The 17,540-nt window shown below is 35.1% G+C and overlaps 1 protein-coding gene across 1 annotated transcript in view; it reads right to left on the bottom strand.

The window, feature by feature from the left end:
- The window catches only part of LOC145685123 (limbic system-associated membrane protein-like), a 59,785-nt gene that overhangs the window by 20,711 nt on the left and 21,534 nt on the right, over nucleotides 1-17,540 (bottom strand). The window contains exons 3-4 of the mRNA XM_081757472.1: nucleotides 10,720-10,868; nucleotides 3,200-3,334 (exon numbers count right to left, since the gene is read on the bottom strand). Coding sequence (XP_081613598.1) covers nucleotides 3,200-3,334; nucleotides 10,720-10,868 — 284 coding nt within the window. The remainder of the gene's footprint in view (nucleotides 1-3,199; nucleotides 3,335-10,719; nucleotides 10,869-17,540) is intronic.

Here is a 17,540-nt window from a genome sequence, read left to right as displayed (position 1 = left end):
TATATGACTTTATTATACGTAGTTAATAACATATTGTCATTCAAATTCACCATTAAAGAACTAAGAGAATGAGGATAGATTGTAAGTGACAAGTATAGACAAAGTGAGATAGTTAAACTGAGCAACATAATGGTGAAAACAGAAGAAAACAATTGCAGTAGCTGTGAATATGAAACTAGAAGTCAGAACTGAATACAAGGTAGGTAGAGTCATAAGTCTTTCAATATTTCTACAACCCAAAGAAGCACTAGCGTATACGTAGAATCGAATGTAAATACAATATCAAACTGGCAGGCAATATGACAAGAACTATTTAACACGGAAGGTGCCACTCCGTCAGTATCTTCTGTCAGTTTTTAGTAGCAGTGACGATAAGAGTTCGACAGCATCTGATACGTGAACTGTTACTATATGAGTCTGAACCTTAGCATAACGATGGAGCAACAACACAAAACATATGTGATGCACAAAGGGTTATGAAAAAGGTGGTCAGTCAGGCAAGATCATTTTAACTTTCATCTGTCCAAATAAGTGATTATCAAAATAATAGAAATACCTATAGTTTGTAACACATATGATACGCAAGGTGGTAACATTTAGGATGCCCGTGCAGCGCCTGGCTTTTTGCAATTGTGTTATGTGACTATCTGTAATAGTCAAGTACGGTAGAATGGAGGTGTGTGTTGAAGTAAACATATATTGGTGATGCAAAAAATGAAATATCCTCCGAGATTTAAATAACTTAAATCGTGGGTGCTCGGTTTATTGAAGGAAAAGTATCTCAGGAGCTAGTGTGTTAGAAGCGTCGTGAACATCTGTATCCAAAGTGACAATGGCCTACTTCACTCACAGAAAAACAACTTCGGCAAAGAATAACAGTGAACGTGAGAGAAGCCTCAGCGACATTACTGACCATTGAATAGGACAGTCACCAATGACCGTAGAGCGAATGAGGAGAAAGCGATTTCGAAATTTAATCAACATCTGGAACAGTTTAGTGACAATTCGGCACTAGTTGCATAACCTGAACATCTGTGACCGGAACACAATATTTCAAAACCCCTTATCAGCACCACCAACACTTTAGCGTGGAGAAAATAGTGCAGAAGAGACCGACAGTGATTGGGAACACATAATATGGTCCGATAAGTTCACTTTCACCATATTTACAATAAGAGATTGTAATTATGTATGGTGGACACTCAAAGAAACTTTATCCTTTTACTGTCAGCTTCCAATGGTGAAGCATGACGGCAAGTTCTGTGACGTTGTGGGCGTCATTTTTTTAGTATTAGTATACGGCCTCAGTACGCATTACTGTCAGTGATTGTCATCATTTTAGATGACCACGTTATCTTGCAGATGTTCTTTTCGGCAAACAACACAATTTTCAAAGATGACGATGTACCAGTTAATATTACTGAGGCATGGTTTCTTAAACATCAGGATAAACTACAACATTCCTCTGGTCCGCCAGGACAGTATTGAACAGCTGTGATCTGTTCTGGATCTATGGAATAGCCTGTGGTTTCTTTTCTCCTCACTCGCAGATGTTCTCTTCCATTCTCGCTGGAAGTTGATATTGTACTGCATGAAGACGAGTAGAATAGCTTCCTGGAAACCATTCACGACTTACAATGAAACCATTCTACATTCAGAGCTGTTCTACAGGCTAACAATGGTTCCAAGCCTTAACCATCAGGTAAACTGCGCTTCCTTATGGTGTTTATATTATTTTGATAATTACTGTATATTAGATGACTAATCAAGAGATCAAGAATTTATGTATAATACATGTATTAATTCTCAAATAGCCTATAATATTTTCCCTACTATTACTGGGAAGTATGTAGAGTCAAAGGTGTGGTTTCAGCTTTATATATGTATAATTCTAATTCTACGTAACTTTAAATAACCTATGGTCTCTTCTCTACAGTTACCTAGAAGCATGCCAAGCCAACGTGTGCCTTCAGCTTTATATGTAATTCTAATTCTAATAGTGTATGTTCGCTTCCTTATAGTTACCTAGAAGTATGCCAAAAAATATCCGGATTCTAAATCTAAATAACCTATGTCTCTTTCCTATAATTGCCTAGAAGTATGTCAAACCCTATGATGTAGCTAAGGCATATATACTTTTAACTCTAAATAATCTACGATCTTTTTCCTATAATTACCTAGAAGTATGCCAAGCCAATGGTGAGGCTTCAACTTTTATACTATGTATAATTCTATTTTAAATAACCTAGGTCTCTTTCCTATAGTTTCCTAGAAGTATACCAAGCCTAAGGTGTGGTTTCAGCTTCAGCGCCGTAACTTAAATTTTTTCTCGGGAGGAAGCTTTAATACGCGTATTTGGGCCCCCTAAAAAAGTTGTTTTTCTAATTCTTGAGCCTCTCATTCCATTTTTCTCTTATCTTTATGGTCTCCCCGGAGCCCGTGGGCCCTCCCGCACGGTAAGGTCTGCGGGGCCGTTAGTTAAGCCCCTGGGCCCGTTCCATACATGGCAAATTAATTAAGGGGACATTATTCACAAATCTCAATGCCATACGAATAAATATTATATCTAGGGCCCCTAATAGTAGACAATTTTTTACTGAAATGGGCCCACGACTCATTTTTGTTTTATTTACCTTTTGTGTGCTGTTTTGTTTATGTAGTGTAGTGAACCTGTTTGATGATTCATTTATAATTTCATGTTCGTATCGTATATGAAGTAAGAAAATTTTGTCTTAAAATGGAACCCCCTCGAACGGTGGGGAGTTTCCCTGGGGCAGTTGCTCCTTGTCCCTCCACAAGTTATTGCCCTGTTCAGCTTTATATGTGATTCTAATTCTAAATAATCTATGGGCTCTTCTCTACAATTACCTGAAAATATGTCAAGCCAAAAGTATAGATTTGTACAGCAGATCATACAAAAAACATGCATACGTTCAGTTTTATATATAAGATACAATACAGATAAAAAGTGTTTCAGAAATACATGAATGAAATGGGAATAAGAAAAACAATTTAAGGTAAAATGAGTCTTGAAATGATTATTTCTTAGAGTATTATGGAGTTTTAGTAAAGAACAATGAAAAACATATTTCAAACTAGCATTTTCTATACATTTGATGTAGTTGATTCATCACAATTCCGTATATGAATGTTTATTAATTTATATAAATGCTCTACGTTTTGCTTTAGTATATCATACCTTGTATTTGCTTCCCATTTCTAAACCATCTAATCGCTGGCAAAGGATCGCCTTCCGCAGCACATTTCAGGATTACTTGGTCCTGTCCCTCATCTGCTTCTTGCACTGCTGGTGTATCCACGAAATTTATAGGCTCTGTTGAAAGATAAGAAAGAAAATAAAGCTTTGTATTAAAAATATAACTTACGTAAACATCTCTCATACTTTTCCAAGAAAAATTGAGACAAGCCTAATTTTGTATCTATTACAAATAAAATAAAGAATTTGTTTGTCTCTCTGTGTGTGTCTGTCTGTCTGTGTGCGGCCTGGGAACCAGACGAGTAGACCGAGAGTTACCAAATTTTGGTCACAGGTACCTTGGTTCAGGCCCCAGATCAAGACGAAGCGTTTTTTCTTTTCAAAATTCGTACGAGAGGTCTCGGAGGAAGGGGGCGTTTACCGAGACCGACCTGGGGACCAAACAAGTGGTCCTAGAGTTATCAAATTTTGGTCATGGGTACCTTGGTCCAGGCCCCAGACCAAGACGAACCGTTTTTTCAAAATTCTATCCAGGGGGTCTCAGGGAAGGGCGAGATAAGTAAAAATAATCCAAAATGACCAATATTAGTGTCAAATCCATAGTTTTCGCGGTCGCTGATCTGAATGGTGATACTTCCATAGGCGTTGACTTCCAAATACAGCCCCCATGCGAAAAATGGGTATTTCAGCTAGTTTATTATATAATATAAGAAATACCAATTCTCTGTCAACTACCTTACATACAGGTCCATATTTACTGAATGTATCGCTAGTAAAACCATAAGGCGGTGAGTCTATAAGATTTGTAATTACAACTGTTCTAAATATTAAAATGCTTAATTTTGGATGAGATATTTCCCACTAAAGGAGAGGAAGTGAGTGTCTATTGAAGTCTATCATTGAACTTGCTAACAATACCTTCGTTAAGTTCTAGTACTTTCATAACAAAATATATTATTTTCAAGAGTAATCTATCCTTATTACAGTAAAGTCTCAAAGTTGTCAGTCACGCTAATTGCTAATAGATCACAATCAAGCTACTAATACTTGTCATTAGTTGTGCTGCTACCTACCTGACGCTAAGAGATGTCATTATAGCGTAGGTAAGTTTTAGACGAGCTGAAGGCTTGAGGGAAACAACTAGTGAGCATAAAATCCTAATTGCGCCACTTTCAAAATTTTAAAGTGATGCGCACTTCATATCTAACCATGACACTGCATATACGTAAAAAAAAAAAAAAAACGCTATTAAATACGAGGGTGGATCAAAAAGTAATGCCTTCCTCGCTATGATGTTGTCTCTATTGCAGCTATACATGATATTATCCAGATAATCTTACTTTACTAATATAGTCTTTTCTTTTTCAGATTGACTAATTAGAACCACGGATCCGAAGTTAGAAGAAAGAGCCATCATTGAATTTCTGGCAAAAGAAGGTTGTCCATCTAAGTAAATTCACAATTGCTTGAAAACTGTTTATGGGAACTGTAATGGACATCAGCAATGTGCAACGTTGGGTGGAGAAGTTTCGAAACGGAGGAACAGAAATTGCAGATAAACCAAGAAGCGACCAACAGACAACATCAGACAACGATGCAAATCGAGAACGTGCTGATGAATTAATTCGAGGGGACAGGGTTGGTCAGTACTGCCTCACCCACCCTACAGCCTTGATTTGGCTCTTTCTGACATTTACCTGTTTGGACCTATCAAAGAAGATCTACATGGTTTCAGATTCAGTGATTTGGATGAAGTTAAAACAGTTTTAACATCCTGGGTCAAGAAGCAAACTCCTGAATTTTTCCAAAATGGTTTTGATTCCTGGGTTCGATGATGGTGCAAATGTGTTCAAAATCATGTAGACTATGTTGAACAGTAGTTTTCTGTTGAGAACAGCTCAGGCTATGATCTGCAATACCCTTTGTTGTTATATATTCATTGATATATTTTTTATGTCACAGGAGGCATTACTTTTCGATCCACACTCGTACTTTTTAAAAAGCATGTAGGCTCCACAATTTGAGACATTTTAAAATTTATTTTTGGTACATTGTTTCAGGGTAAAATGGACATAGATCTGTATTTGAAACATTTATAAATAGAGAAATTATATTAGCTAGGAACATATGATATGATCGTGACTGATTTTTTTTAAAAAAAGTAAATTACATAACACAGGATTATATGTACATCTTTGAATACTGGAAGAGACATATATATGATTTAAAACTAATTAAAATTCGGTTAATTTTTCAAGTAAACTAGGTCAAGAAATTTAAGAATTAGTAAGTAGAACTGAATTGATTTACTCGTACTAACAATTGATTAATATGTGGAAATTAATCAATGGAATTTTTAAAATAATTTTTAGTTTAAAACTGTTATGATAAAAAAAATAGATCTACTGTTGTTCAATTATATTTAAAAATTTAAAAAAATGAAATTATATGGTGTAATATTAATATAGTGAATATACTCTTCTCTACCTAAGTAAATTATACTTGATCTACAGTAGTTTATCAGAAGTGACAGACATGCAAGTTGAACACTATAATATATTTCGTACATCAAACAGATGTTGATTGGTTGATTAAATGTAGGGAATGACGGAGGCGTGAGCATCGTGGCTATTTGTCCCCGTCACAATAACGGCTCCGTGGCAATTACTTGAGATTCCTCCATGAAATTTATAATTATAACCACAAATGTTGGATCGACCATAACACATTTTACAAAAGGTATTAAAAATGCTAATTTCCTGCTTGCAGCTTGAATGCAAGTGAAAGTTCTGTTTACCAAGCCTGAGGACACTTTTTGTTGAGCTTAACAGTTGATGTTGACAAGTTTTCTTGCAATTATTTCGAAACACACACTTTTTTTTTTTTTAAATATCTTAATAAAAATTAAATCGGCAGGTAATATATCCGGAGATTTTGGGACTACAAATCTTGAGAAATCAGAGTTTTGAAAGATGAAGAAAAGCATTGCCAGATACATGAAGGTGCCATGAAATACGTATCACATGATTTGTTTCCTATTGTAAATTTTTCATGTTCCTCAACTTTCATAAAAGAAAAAAAAACAAAAAAAAAAAACGTAACTACATTATAATTCTTATACGAGTTGGCTATTCAATGCCGTTTGGAGAAAGACAGATGGTTTATATTATTCTTAATTCCCATACAAAATCCATACTATTTTTTTTCTGAATATGATAGATTTCATGTAGCTCGTGTTGATAGTTTGTAGACTAATATCTATTGTATGGAACGTTTATGTATCTATTGAATTAGAAATACGACTTATCACTGGAATATATGTTATCTAACTTGCAAATCCCTATATGTCACATAAATGACAGAAGCTACGGACAATGTATATAACACGTTGACATGAGTTCAGCACGACACAACTCACACTCTATCGCTACCAAATGTCTTCGATATCTCTAAAATAAACCAGAAACGCCATTAGCCTGGAAACCTTTTGTGATGTAGTCCACTTTCAAGTTAGAGAAATGAAATTTATCATTCCATCGTTTTTATAGAAAACCAATGTGTACAATCTATATGGTTAACTGGTCACCTATTATCATATATATTTGCATTAATCTAATAATAAACACAAAAAAATGAAAGGATTTTAACTGAAAAATTAAAAAATAACGGGACGAGTTGTGTGGATTTAGTGTTGTGTGCGGATTTTAGTAGTTTTACACGGGATTTTTTGATTACCTATTCATCTAATTATTCCATAATTCGTTATATATCATCTTTAATACAAAAATGAGTAAAAAACGCTATAACCTAATCAAGATTAATTTTAAGACAAAGGAAGCCTAAATTTATAAAACAACAAAAAAGAATCCTCTAGAAGACTTGGAAATATGTTTTAAAGAAATTAGGGATGACGAAAACCTTATTATCTATTAAAACATCAGCTACTTCTATCATATAAACAATTATTAATAAGTATATAAATAATTTAATTCTAATTAAAGATGTTTTAAAAGATGCTTTACTATAATTTTATCTAATTTAAAACATTATATAAATAACAATTGATCAAGCTGTACTATTGAGACAATCCTTATTATAAAAAAAGAATTAGATATAATGACTGAACAGTATGTTTACTAAGAACATATAAGTACATTTCTATGAGAAGATAATACGAAATAAATTTAATGTAATTAAAATACATGGCTTGTACGATACATGTAACACTTCCCAAGTGTAAGTAACACTCCGATTTTGATAAAAATTTACCAGGTAGATACTACACATGAAATAAACGAATATATATTTTGTATTTCCTGCGGAAAAAACGGTTTTTGGAGGCAGAAGTTCTCACTCAAAATTTCGAAAGTTGACGCCCGAAAGGCAAGAAGAAATGGACCGAAGTGAATGAAATTGGGCACAGATATTGTAGACGTAAAATGAGAGAATACATGTTTCGTATTTTCCAGAGAAAAAAAAAAAAAAAACGCTGAGTGGGGCACGGACTCCACCAAACGTTTGATCACGAAATATCAAGAGTGCTAATAACAGTTTGTCAGAGGTGCCTAAAGGGCACGAAGAATTGCAACAAAACTCTGTGTAGGAACAATACATAAAAAATAAACGAATACGTGTCTTTTACTTTGTGCGGAGAAACGGTTTTAGGAGGGCAAAAGTCCCTACCCAAAATTTTGAAAGTTCACACCCGAAAGGCAAACAGTGATCCGAAGTGAATGAAATTGTGCACAGATATTGTAGACTTAAAATGAGAGAATACGTGTTTCGTATTTTCCTTAAAAAAAAAAAAAAAAAAAAAAAAAAAAAAAAAAAGGCGAGTGGGGCACAGACCCTTCCGAATCTTTGATTATAAAATATCTAAAGTGATAATAAGTATACCTCCAAAGTGCCTAAATAACATGAAGAGTTGCAAGAAAACTGTGTTAAGAGACAATACACAAAATATGAACATGTGTTTTTTAGTTTGTGCGGAGAAATTGTATGAATCCCAAGGTCCCCTCCGAAAGAAAGTAAATATTACTGCAGAATATTAAATTTTATTATTCCAGGAAAATACTAAACACGCATTCCCACATTTTACGTTTACAATATCTGTGCAGAATTTCATTCACGTAGGTCCATTTCTTCTTGTCTTTGGGGCGTCAATTTTCAAAATTTTGGGTGTTTACTTTTGTCCCCTAAATACGTTTTTTTTTTGCGGAAAGTACAGAACCCGTATCGTTTATTTATTTATTTATTTATTTATTTTTGCGTATTGTCTTTACACAAGTTTCATGGCAATTTGTCCGTTAGGCACTTCTGACATACTGTTTTTAGCACATTTGATATTCCGTGATAAAAGGTCTGGAGGGGTCCGTACCCACGCAACTGTTTATTCCAGAAAAACGGAAAACACGTATTCCCTCATTTTACGTCTACATTATTTGTGCACAATTTCATTCACTTCGGTCCACTCCTTCTTGCCTTTCGGGCATCGACTTTCAAAAATTTGGGTGGGGGCTTTTGCCATCTAAAACCGTTTTTGTTTATTTTTGTGTAGAATGTATCTGGCAAATATCAAAATCGAAGTGTTGCACTTGGGAAGTGTTGCATGTAAGTAAAGTAAGCTGTAAAATATTTATTTTTAAGATACATTTCAAGGGTATAGAAGCGAAACCTGTTAAATTCATTTTTAAATTTTGTCAGGAGACGAAAGAAAAGTGACTGACTTATGTTCCAGAATTGTTGAACATTTTTTTGTTTAGCGATTTTGTTTCTATAGCCCTGAATAAACAACAGGGTGGCTCAAAAGTAGGTATTCAGTTCCGTACTGACTGGTTCACGGCATTTTATATAATTTACTTATTGTTATCCATACAAGTAGTGACTTACAGTTTCTTTATTATTTGTTTTTAAGCTCTTTTCACTCATACATTAAGTTTGGAACAAACAGAAGCAATTAAACTAATTATCTTAATAAACTAAAAGTCATAGTTTGTAGGACTGTATACCTACATTTGGACCACCCTGTGTACATTCGCATCTAGATGTGTCCTTGCTCACCTCTCCACATAATCTCTAATGAGAGTCAGCCATTTGTCTCACCGTTGAACCAATTTGTCGAAACCCTTTAAAAAAAATCAGGGCTCTGGCTATTTAACACTCTCTTCACATTCCGTTTTACTTCTTCATCTGTTTCGAAACGTTCAATTTGCAAATGCAGACTTTAACACCGGAAGTAGATGGAAGTAACTCGGTGCTAAACTGAGGCTGTATGGGGAGTGGGACAGTCATTTCCATCCTCATTCTTCGATTCTGTGTTCTGCTTACGTGCTGAGCGGGAGTGGGCGTTATCGTCAAGAACAAGAGCCCAGGTTGCTTATGTCGAATTACGTTTCTCTGATGAAGAGTTCAGATTCGACTTTAGTGACCTGGTCTCTTGTCAACTTGTGATGAAGAACTTAAGCGGAATGTGCGGACAGTGCTAAATAGCCAGAGCTCTTATTTTCTGCGAAGGTTTGGATAAATTGATGAAATAGTAAAACAAATGCTTGAATATCAACTGGGATTATGTGGAGACGTGAGGAAGGACCTGCCTACACATGTATGTATAGTTTACAAATTAATCTTAAAAATAAATATTTTACAGCTTAGAGAAACTTCCTGTATATTGAACGACCCGCATACTTATGTAGTTGAAATGGATTATATTCACAACTTTAAATATAACATCTTACACAGGTGTTAAATGAGATGAAGAGTGAATAACTTTATAAATATACTGATACTTAAGGTATTCATGCTACTGCACGCATATTTGCTGATCCCAAACGTTTCAGATATCCTCTGATCTGATTGGCCGATACAGATACGATATCACGAATCATGATCTACATATAGCACAAAGGGCAAAAGTTGTCGGCTTTGATAGCCGAGTAGGCTAGCGCAACATGCTAGTAAGGAAGATCGTTTTTGGCGTGGGTACAAACCCTGCCCCCGGACAGTTTTTTTTTTTTTTTACTATTTTTAAAAATTTTTTATAACACTCCTTTCGTTAAAATAAGATTAAAAATAATATTCAAAAAGTGATTTAACGATTATTTTTTTTTAAATTTTCATTAAACTTCTTTCATTAAAATAAGTTTTCCCTTGTACTATATAGATCCACAGCAAATGTAGTAGTAGTAAGTTTGCCCTTGTACTATATAGATCTACAGCTAATGTAGTAGTAGTAGTAGTAGGAACGGGTTAGAAGCCCTGGAGGGGTTGTTTGGGTTCTGTTCTCTACATCAAATTGGCAAGAATGCTGAAACGTTTGGGATCGGCAAAAATGCCTACTGCACAAAGTTTTTGCATTTGCTTTCTTGGAAGACAGCAAGTACAACTTAAGATCATATAATTTTAAAAAATTGTCTGATAATATACACGATGGAAAGCATGACAGTGCCTAAATAATCTTTAAACAGCTAATGTACAATATTATCAATTGTATATGATATACTTACTGATAACAACTAGATCGAACGATACCGAAACATTTTCTCCACCTACTTTGGCAGTGCACCAATACTTGCCACGATCTCTTCTCTCAATTCGTTCGAACACTAAACTAATTCCTTTCGTTTCTTCATCTTTGCTATCTTGGACATGTATCCTGAAAATCAATAAAAAGAAATTGATGAAGATTACTTGTTAAAGTTAATCATTAATAACATGAGCTATTACAGTGAAACTCCTATTATCAATATTGTATAGTTCTGGACACAATCTGGATAAACAGTAGTCCAGGTAATTGGAGCAATCATAAAAAAAATGATACTGAGAAATAAAACACTCCCTAAAATAGCTTTTGTAAAGGAAGACCTAATATTCGAGTGAAGTCTCAGATTTTTCTTATTAATAAATATTCTGCCTGTCGGTAGATCCTGGGACTAATTAACTTTTTCTGTTTTAGGTTCGGACCTGTTAATGTTTCTTTCCATTTTCTCTTTAACCCCAATATTTTCTTCTATTTTCCGAATTATCGATCAGCTGTGTTCTCCTTCTTCCTACTCCTCACTTTTCTTCCATTTCCTCCTCTTTGACGTAATAAAGAAGGCAATCTCTTTGCAAGATGTGTCCAATTCAATAAGCCTTCCTGTGGAGGAAGCTGAATAAAAGTGTCCTCTTCTCTCCTACCCGTTTTAAAATATATTCATTTATTACTCTTTCTGTTCATTTTATCTTCTTCATCTTCCTCCAACACCACACTTCGAAATTCTCTAAATAAGTTCCGTAATGTCCAAGTCTCCAAACCATACAGTCCAGTACTTCATATATAGCACTTGGCCAACTTTTTCCTGCTAGTTAGGCTAAGGATATTTTCTTTGTTGAATGCCTCTTTGATTACGGCAATTCTTGACTTGATCTCTTTGGTGCAATAAGTGAAAATAGAGAAACATAAGTATACTCTTGAAATTGGTGAAATACCGCCGTAGAATAATTCGAATATAAAGTAGCAACTGGATCTAGTTGGATTAAGGATAGAAGTCAATGAAGAGCTTTTGTGAATGCGGCATTGACTCTCCAGGTTTCATAGGCCGTAGAGGCAGTTTTCGTTTGCTATTTCACTAATCACACCTTCTACTGTCGTCTTGTTAGCGACATAGTGAAAAGGCTGATATTTCCAGTGATATTTCCGGGGTTGTTTAGCTAACCCGGAATTGACCAACCGCCCCCTTTCTTCCGAAGCAAACATATATTAAATTGCGAATGTATGTCACTCGTATCCATGGTACGTCGTTTAGCAAATAGAGTTCAAGTGCAGCCCCCTCACATTTTGCTTCCTCCTCCCCCTGGAGAAAATATTCTAGCATAACACATTCTCACAAAATTTCCAATCAACAAAAGAGGAAGAATAGGTGTTTTAAACTTGTTGAAATCTATTAATGTTTAATGTTGGTGTTTAACTAGTTATTTGCAGAACAGAAATCGTTAATGTTACTTTATGATCTGCGATATGTGTCGTTGTAAAGTAGGATCAAAATTCAGGAAATAAACTAGCAAAAAGAAGTTTTAACTCATATTTAGATCAAAGTACCAATAAATGCATTCTTTTCCAAATCTTCAAAGAGGCTTACTTGAATTCCAAACCCTTATTCGTCAACTAAATTATTCTGCTGAAGTTTCCGCTCTTTGTCAACCAATTCCTGTTCTCTTTTCTGTCACATCAGCCTGGTGGCAGCTCAAAATAATTTCCTGTGAAAAAGCAATACTATTGCTTGTCATTTATAATAAAAATCATGTTACAAAAAGCAGTAACATTTTGTCTTTTATTATAGCGTAAATTCGAATTGTATGATGATGTTTCCGTAAGAAAACCTATAAAGAAGTAACATAAGTCTTAAGTAGGTATGGGTGTATCATTCCATAATATGGTTTTCAATTAATTTTAATACTGGAAGGTAATAACAAGCCAACAAACACTTTACTTAACTATTGTGTAAAGTAATGGATGGAATAAGTCAAGGGTGACGTTATTCTAAATTTGCAATATTTTGATTTGATAAGATATCAATTCTAAATTTCATAAACTTTCGCCGATATCTCGCAGTTTAAAGCTCATATTGGCTCAACGATGTCTCGCCAATCTCATATCTCAGATTTTATATATATATATATATATATATATATATATATATATATAACTTTATAACTAATACGAAGGATGATCGAAAACTGTTTTTGGTTGTTTTTCTAATAAATCTATAACCATAATATGAATTTTCGAATATACTACGACAATGCAGATGTATTCCTTTTTTGTTTGTTTGTTTGTTTTGTTTTGAAGCGCCAAATGTAGTGTTTTGTGAATGAAAGTAAGTACAGAGGAGTGCGTGCTTAACGGGCATAGAGACCAGAAGTGTTGGTCAAATGGAGAACACGTAACAGTTAGTCGTGCTGTTTTCAAGGAAGTGCTACATGACAATGCGAAACCACACAATATAGCAGCAACTGTCAACTATCTACTGAACAACGGTTGAGAGAGTCTGGATTAGTCACTTTATAGTCCTAACCTGACGCCCATTATTGACTGCCACTTCTGAACTAGAGGGGCAACGTTTTAATACTAACTGTAAAGACGTGGAAGTTGCCATATCGTCCGTGCCCAGGTCACAGTTTTAGTCACAGGTGACATCTAAAATTGATGCGGAAGCAGTACACCAATTTCGGTTGGAATTATATTGAGGAAACAGAATAACATTTCTTTCTGTGTTCCTATCATTATCTTGAATAAAACTCCATGCAAATTGTAGAGTTTCCTCGTAGCCATATAGTTACTGTACGAACTTTTGGCTTCGATGATCCAGCTTCGACTCCCAGTTGGAGCTTATGTAGCCTCACGTTAAGCAGTAGATCTACGTTTCATATATAATCAGTGCTGAAAGAGGTGTTAGAACTCTAAACCAAGAAATAATTGCCTACAAATTGCATATTAGGAAACGTGTTGTCCCACTATCTCTGTCATTTTTTTATTCCTCAAATACGAGAGAAATTAAATCATATAGATTGATAGAATGGCCAGAACCTATGACTGTGGCATCTCATAATTTATTATCGAACATCGATTCAAACTGTTCACAATTTGAACAAACCCAATATAGTGAGACAATTACAATGAATTTATCATTTAAGCGTCTGTTGATGCTCTTCTGGTATAATCAATCAGCTTTGCAACAATCATTGTGCAACCCAAAATCCTGTTACTTTCTCCAGGATCCAAACACAAACTTTGAATCACAAGATTGCTACGTAATTAAGACAATAACTTATACTGACAGCTATTAATTTGACTATTTTGCCTCAACAATGTAACCAATGACTAAAATAAAGATTATAAATCAATATTATGCGTCGAGTTCGCAGCTTTTATTTCGAAAATAAAATTCACTAGTTTAGTTGGATTGGAGTTTAAGCTTCCCCCTTAACAGTACCGAGGATATACAGTAGCTCTCGAAATTGATCGTACACTTGGCGCTGAGAGACAAATGAATAGAAATAACCTCTTTTACATAGCTTATAAGAAATTGAAATATATTATGTGAAGGGATCTTATAAACAAAATATATTTATTTCATTCCTTTACACTTAATCAGACCTTAAACGTAGAAACAAAACAGTTTCATACACAAATTAAGAGTCACAAAATTATTCGTACACCTTGTCCATTTAAATATTTGAAAAGTTCATTAGCGAGTTGCAAACCCGTTTCTTCTTTATCACCTCGGTTAGTCGGTTTGACATTGATTGTACCAACTTCTTTGTAACACTAGGGGTAATCTTGAACCACTCTTTCAGAAACGTCTTCAGTTCTGTCACGTTATTCGGTTAGCGCTGCTACATCCTTCTCTAATTCCCAGCATAGATTTTCTATGAGATTGAGATCTGGTGATTGAGGAGGGATTACAACAATCTTTGGTGTGTTGTACAATAGCATAATGTAAGCGGTATGCTTGAGGTCGTTGTCCTACTGAAATCTGTAGAACTGTCCAAGTCCTAAGTTTTCTGCACAAGACTTCAAGTTTGTCTTCAATATGTTGAGATATGCACATTTGTCCATTGTTCCCTCAATAAAGTGTAGCTTTCCTACGCCAGAAGCTTCCATGCAGCCCCAAACCATGACCAATTTTCTACCATGTTTTACTTTTGGTCTAGTGTGTTACCTCTTAAATTCTGTATTAGGTTTTCGCCAAATAATTTTGTGTCCATCGGATCCATACAGATTAAGTTTGCTGTCATCACTAAATATTACGCTATTCCAAAAGTCTTCGGAGCATTTCTTGTGTTCCAGAGCAAATTGAAACCTTTTGCGTTGATTCGTCTTGTAAATATAGGGCTTCCTCCTAGCAACTCGACCATTGAATCCAGCTGTTCTTAAAGTTCTTCTCTCTGTTTCTGTGGAAAGGGGTCTCCCAATGGATGATGAAACTTCTGTAGTCAGTTTGGGTACACTCTGACAAGGATCCTTTTTATTTTTAAAATGATTCTTCGTTCGTCTCTTACACTCAATATATGTTTTCTTCCTCGACCAACCTTATTTCTTATCCTGACTTGTAATTGAATCTTTTGACAACTGCCTGGATGGTTGAATGCATTCTCCCCGTTACTTTGGCTATAGTTCTTAAAGATTTGTCCTCCATAGCTAGCTTAATTAATAATTTACGTCCAGAGTGTGTAATTTCACTTTTTGGTGCCATTTTACTGCACTTTGTTCGTGTTGCATTCACCTAAAACACGTAGAAGGACGTGGATAACCTACTAGCACAGTGGTCATTCCTTCAGCTTTTTTGTCCCCCCCTTCTTTTCACACGAGCTAAATGTAAAGTGTATGATCAATTTTGTGACTGTCTTTTGTACGTGGATCTGGAAAATCCACCAACAACTGTAGACATGGAGGACAAGAAGGTGCGATACTCATACAAATGGGTCTCATAAACATCAGTTTTGCCTCAATAACTGCAAACATGTACACTTTATGACGAGTAATGACTTTACGCTTTCATATTTAAAAATAGTAGGGTGCACGATCAATTTTGTGAGCCACTGTATGTATGAGAAGTGGGTCTCTGCAGCTTAACGTGAGATTTGAACAACCTGAGGAGCTCTGAACAGAAGTCGAACCTGGGTGTTCCGCGATAAAACCGGAAACAGTTGATTTCTGCCAGTTCCGGTAGGGCAACGGGAGAGAATTTTCGTACTCCCGGGCGGAAATCCCCTGGGTCATTGTTGGAAATGATAGGTGAAAAGAGGAATATACCAATCTAACTCTAGTTCCCATTCCCCTACTCCAATAATTAAAACAGGCACTTTGAAATGAAGGCTACACTAACTGAGGTGAAGATAGTTTACAACTGATGCAGCATTTCGCAAGTTCAATTCCATCTTTCTGTGGTAGACAAAATTCAATCATGTTCGTACATGTTCTCAATAAAGTCTCGTTTTAAGCTGTATGTATTCCATTTTAATTCATCATTATTCATTTTAATTCATCCTGGACACCATTTTAATTCATCATTATTCATTTTCCTGCTTCATTGCTTTCACAAAAACTATAAGACAAAATTGAGGGTGTTAAAAGCACGCATATGTTTCCTTTCAACTTAGAATAATCAAAAGTAACAGCACAGTCCTTGATTTCAACTCTATGTACACATGTTAATCTCGAATCAACGAACCACGAACCTTCTGGATCGAGTGTGCTTTTGAAGCTCAGCAAGGAACTCTTCGCCTAGTGACATCTGTTGATCTGTTAAGGTGTTGCGTGAGAATATATTGAATTAAGTCGGCACGAAAACCGACAGATGGAAGCACACTTATCTTCCGTATTTCCGCTGTTAAATGAGAATAAACATGCACATGCACTCTGGATATACTCTGGAAAGGCACATATATGCATACATTCCGTAATTATTCGAAACAAACAAAGTTACATTATGTAACATCATTGTACAGTGTAATATAGTAGGTAGCACTGGTGAGGATAGTTTTCCTTGCAGCTTTTACATCTCCATATTACGCTCCCAGTAAATGTAACAACAGGAACTTATTAAGATTTAGGCGTCCAATTTTCCTTGCATGAACTTTGAAAATTCAACTAAAGGTTTTAAATTCATAATATTCACTATTTTTAATAACTAAGCCTCAAAATATATTTTCATGGGCAGTGTAAAGTCTGATAGTATGCAGACACAATCTGATAGAATATATATATATATATATATATATATATATATATATATATATATATATATATATATATATATATATATATATATATATATATAGATAGATAGATAGATAGATAGATATAGATAGATAGATAGATAGATATATAGATAGATAAGAACTAATTTTTACCCAAAAAATGTGGAATTAGTATTTTTTGTAACAGTGAAGAACAAGGGTATAGTGAATTGGATTTTTGAAATTTCCGGAATTATTAAAGATATGTATAACCTAAAAACGAAATATTGGAGTAACTCATACGGAAAGTTATACATTTAAGTTTGATATGTATTACAAGTTTACCTTCTTTATCCTCCTCGATAAACACCACCTTTACGAAGACACTTATGTCTCGGATGGGGAGGACTGCGTGCTATAGTGAAATTAAGAGCTATATCGGTGATAATTCACTACCAGCAGGGCCACCATTACCGAATTGGTCTAAATGGAGTAGGCAGACGAAGAGTGTCCTGGGAAAAGGCAGCAGTTCTCCAGTAACCAAGTTGGCGGAAATCATAGTGATTGGTACGGCAACTTGGACATCAGTCTCAGGCGTGGTCAG

Source organism: Thermobia domestica, chromosome 5, assembly GCF_964235325.1.
Source record: "Thermobia domestica chromosome 5, izTheDome1.hap1.1, whole genome shotgun sequence".
NCBI classification, from domain to species: Eukaryota; Metazoa; Arthropoda; class Insecta; order Zygentoma; family Lepismatidae; genus Thermobia; species Thermobia domestica.
This window is presented reverse-complemented; position numbering and strand designations above follow the sequence as displayed.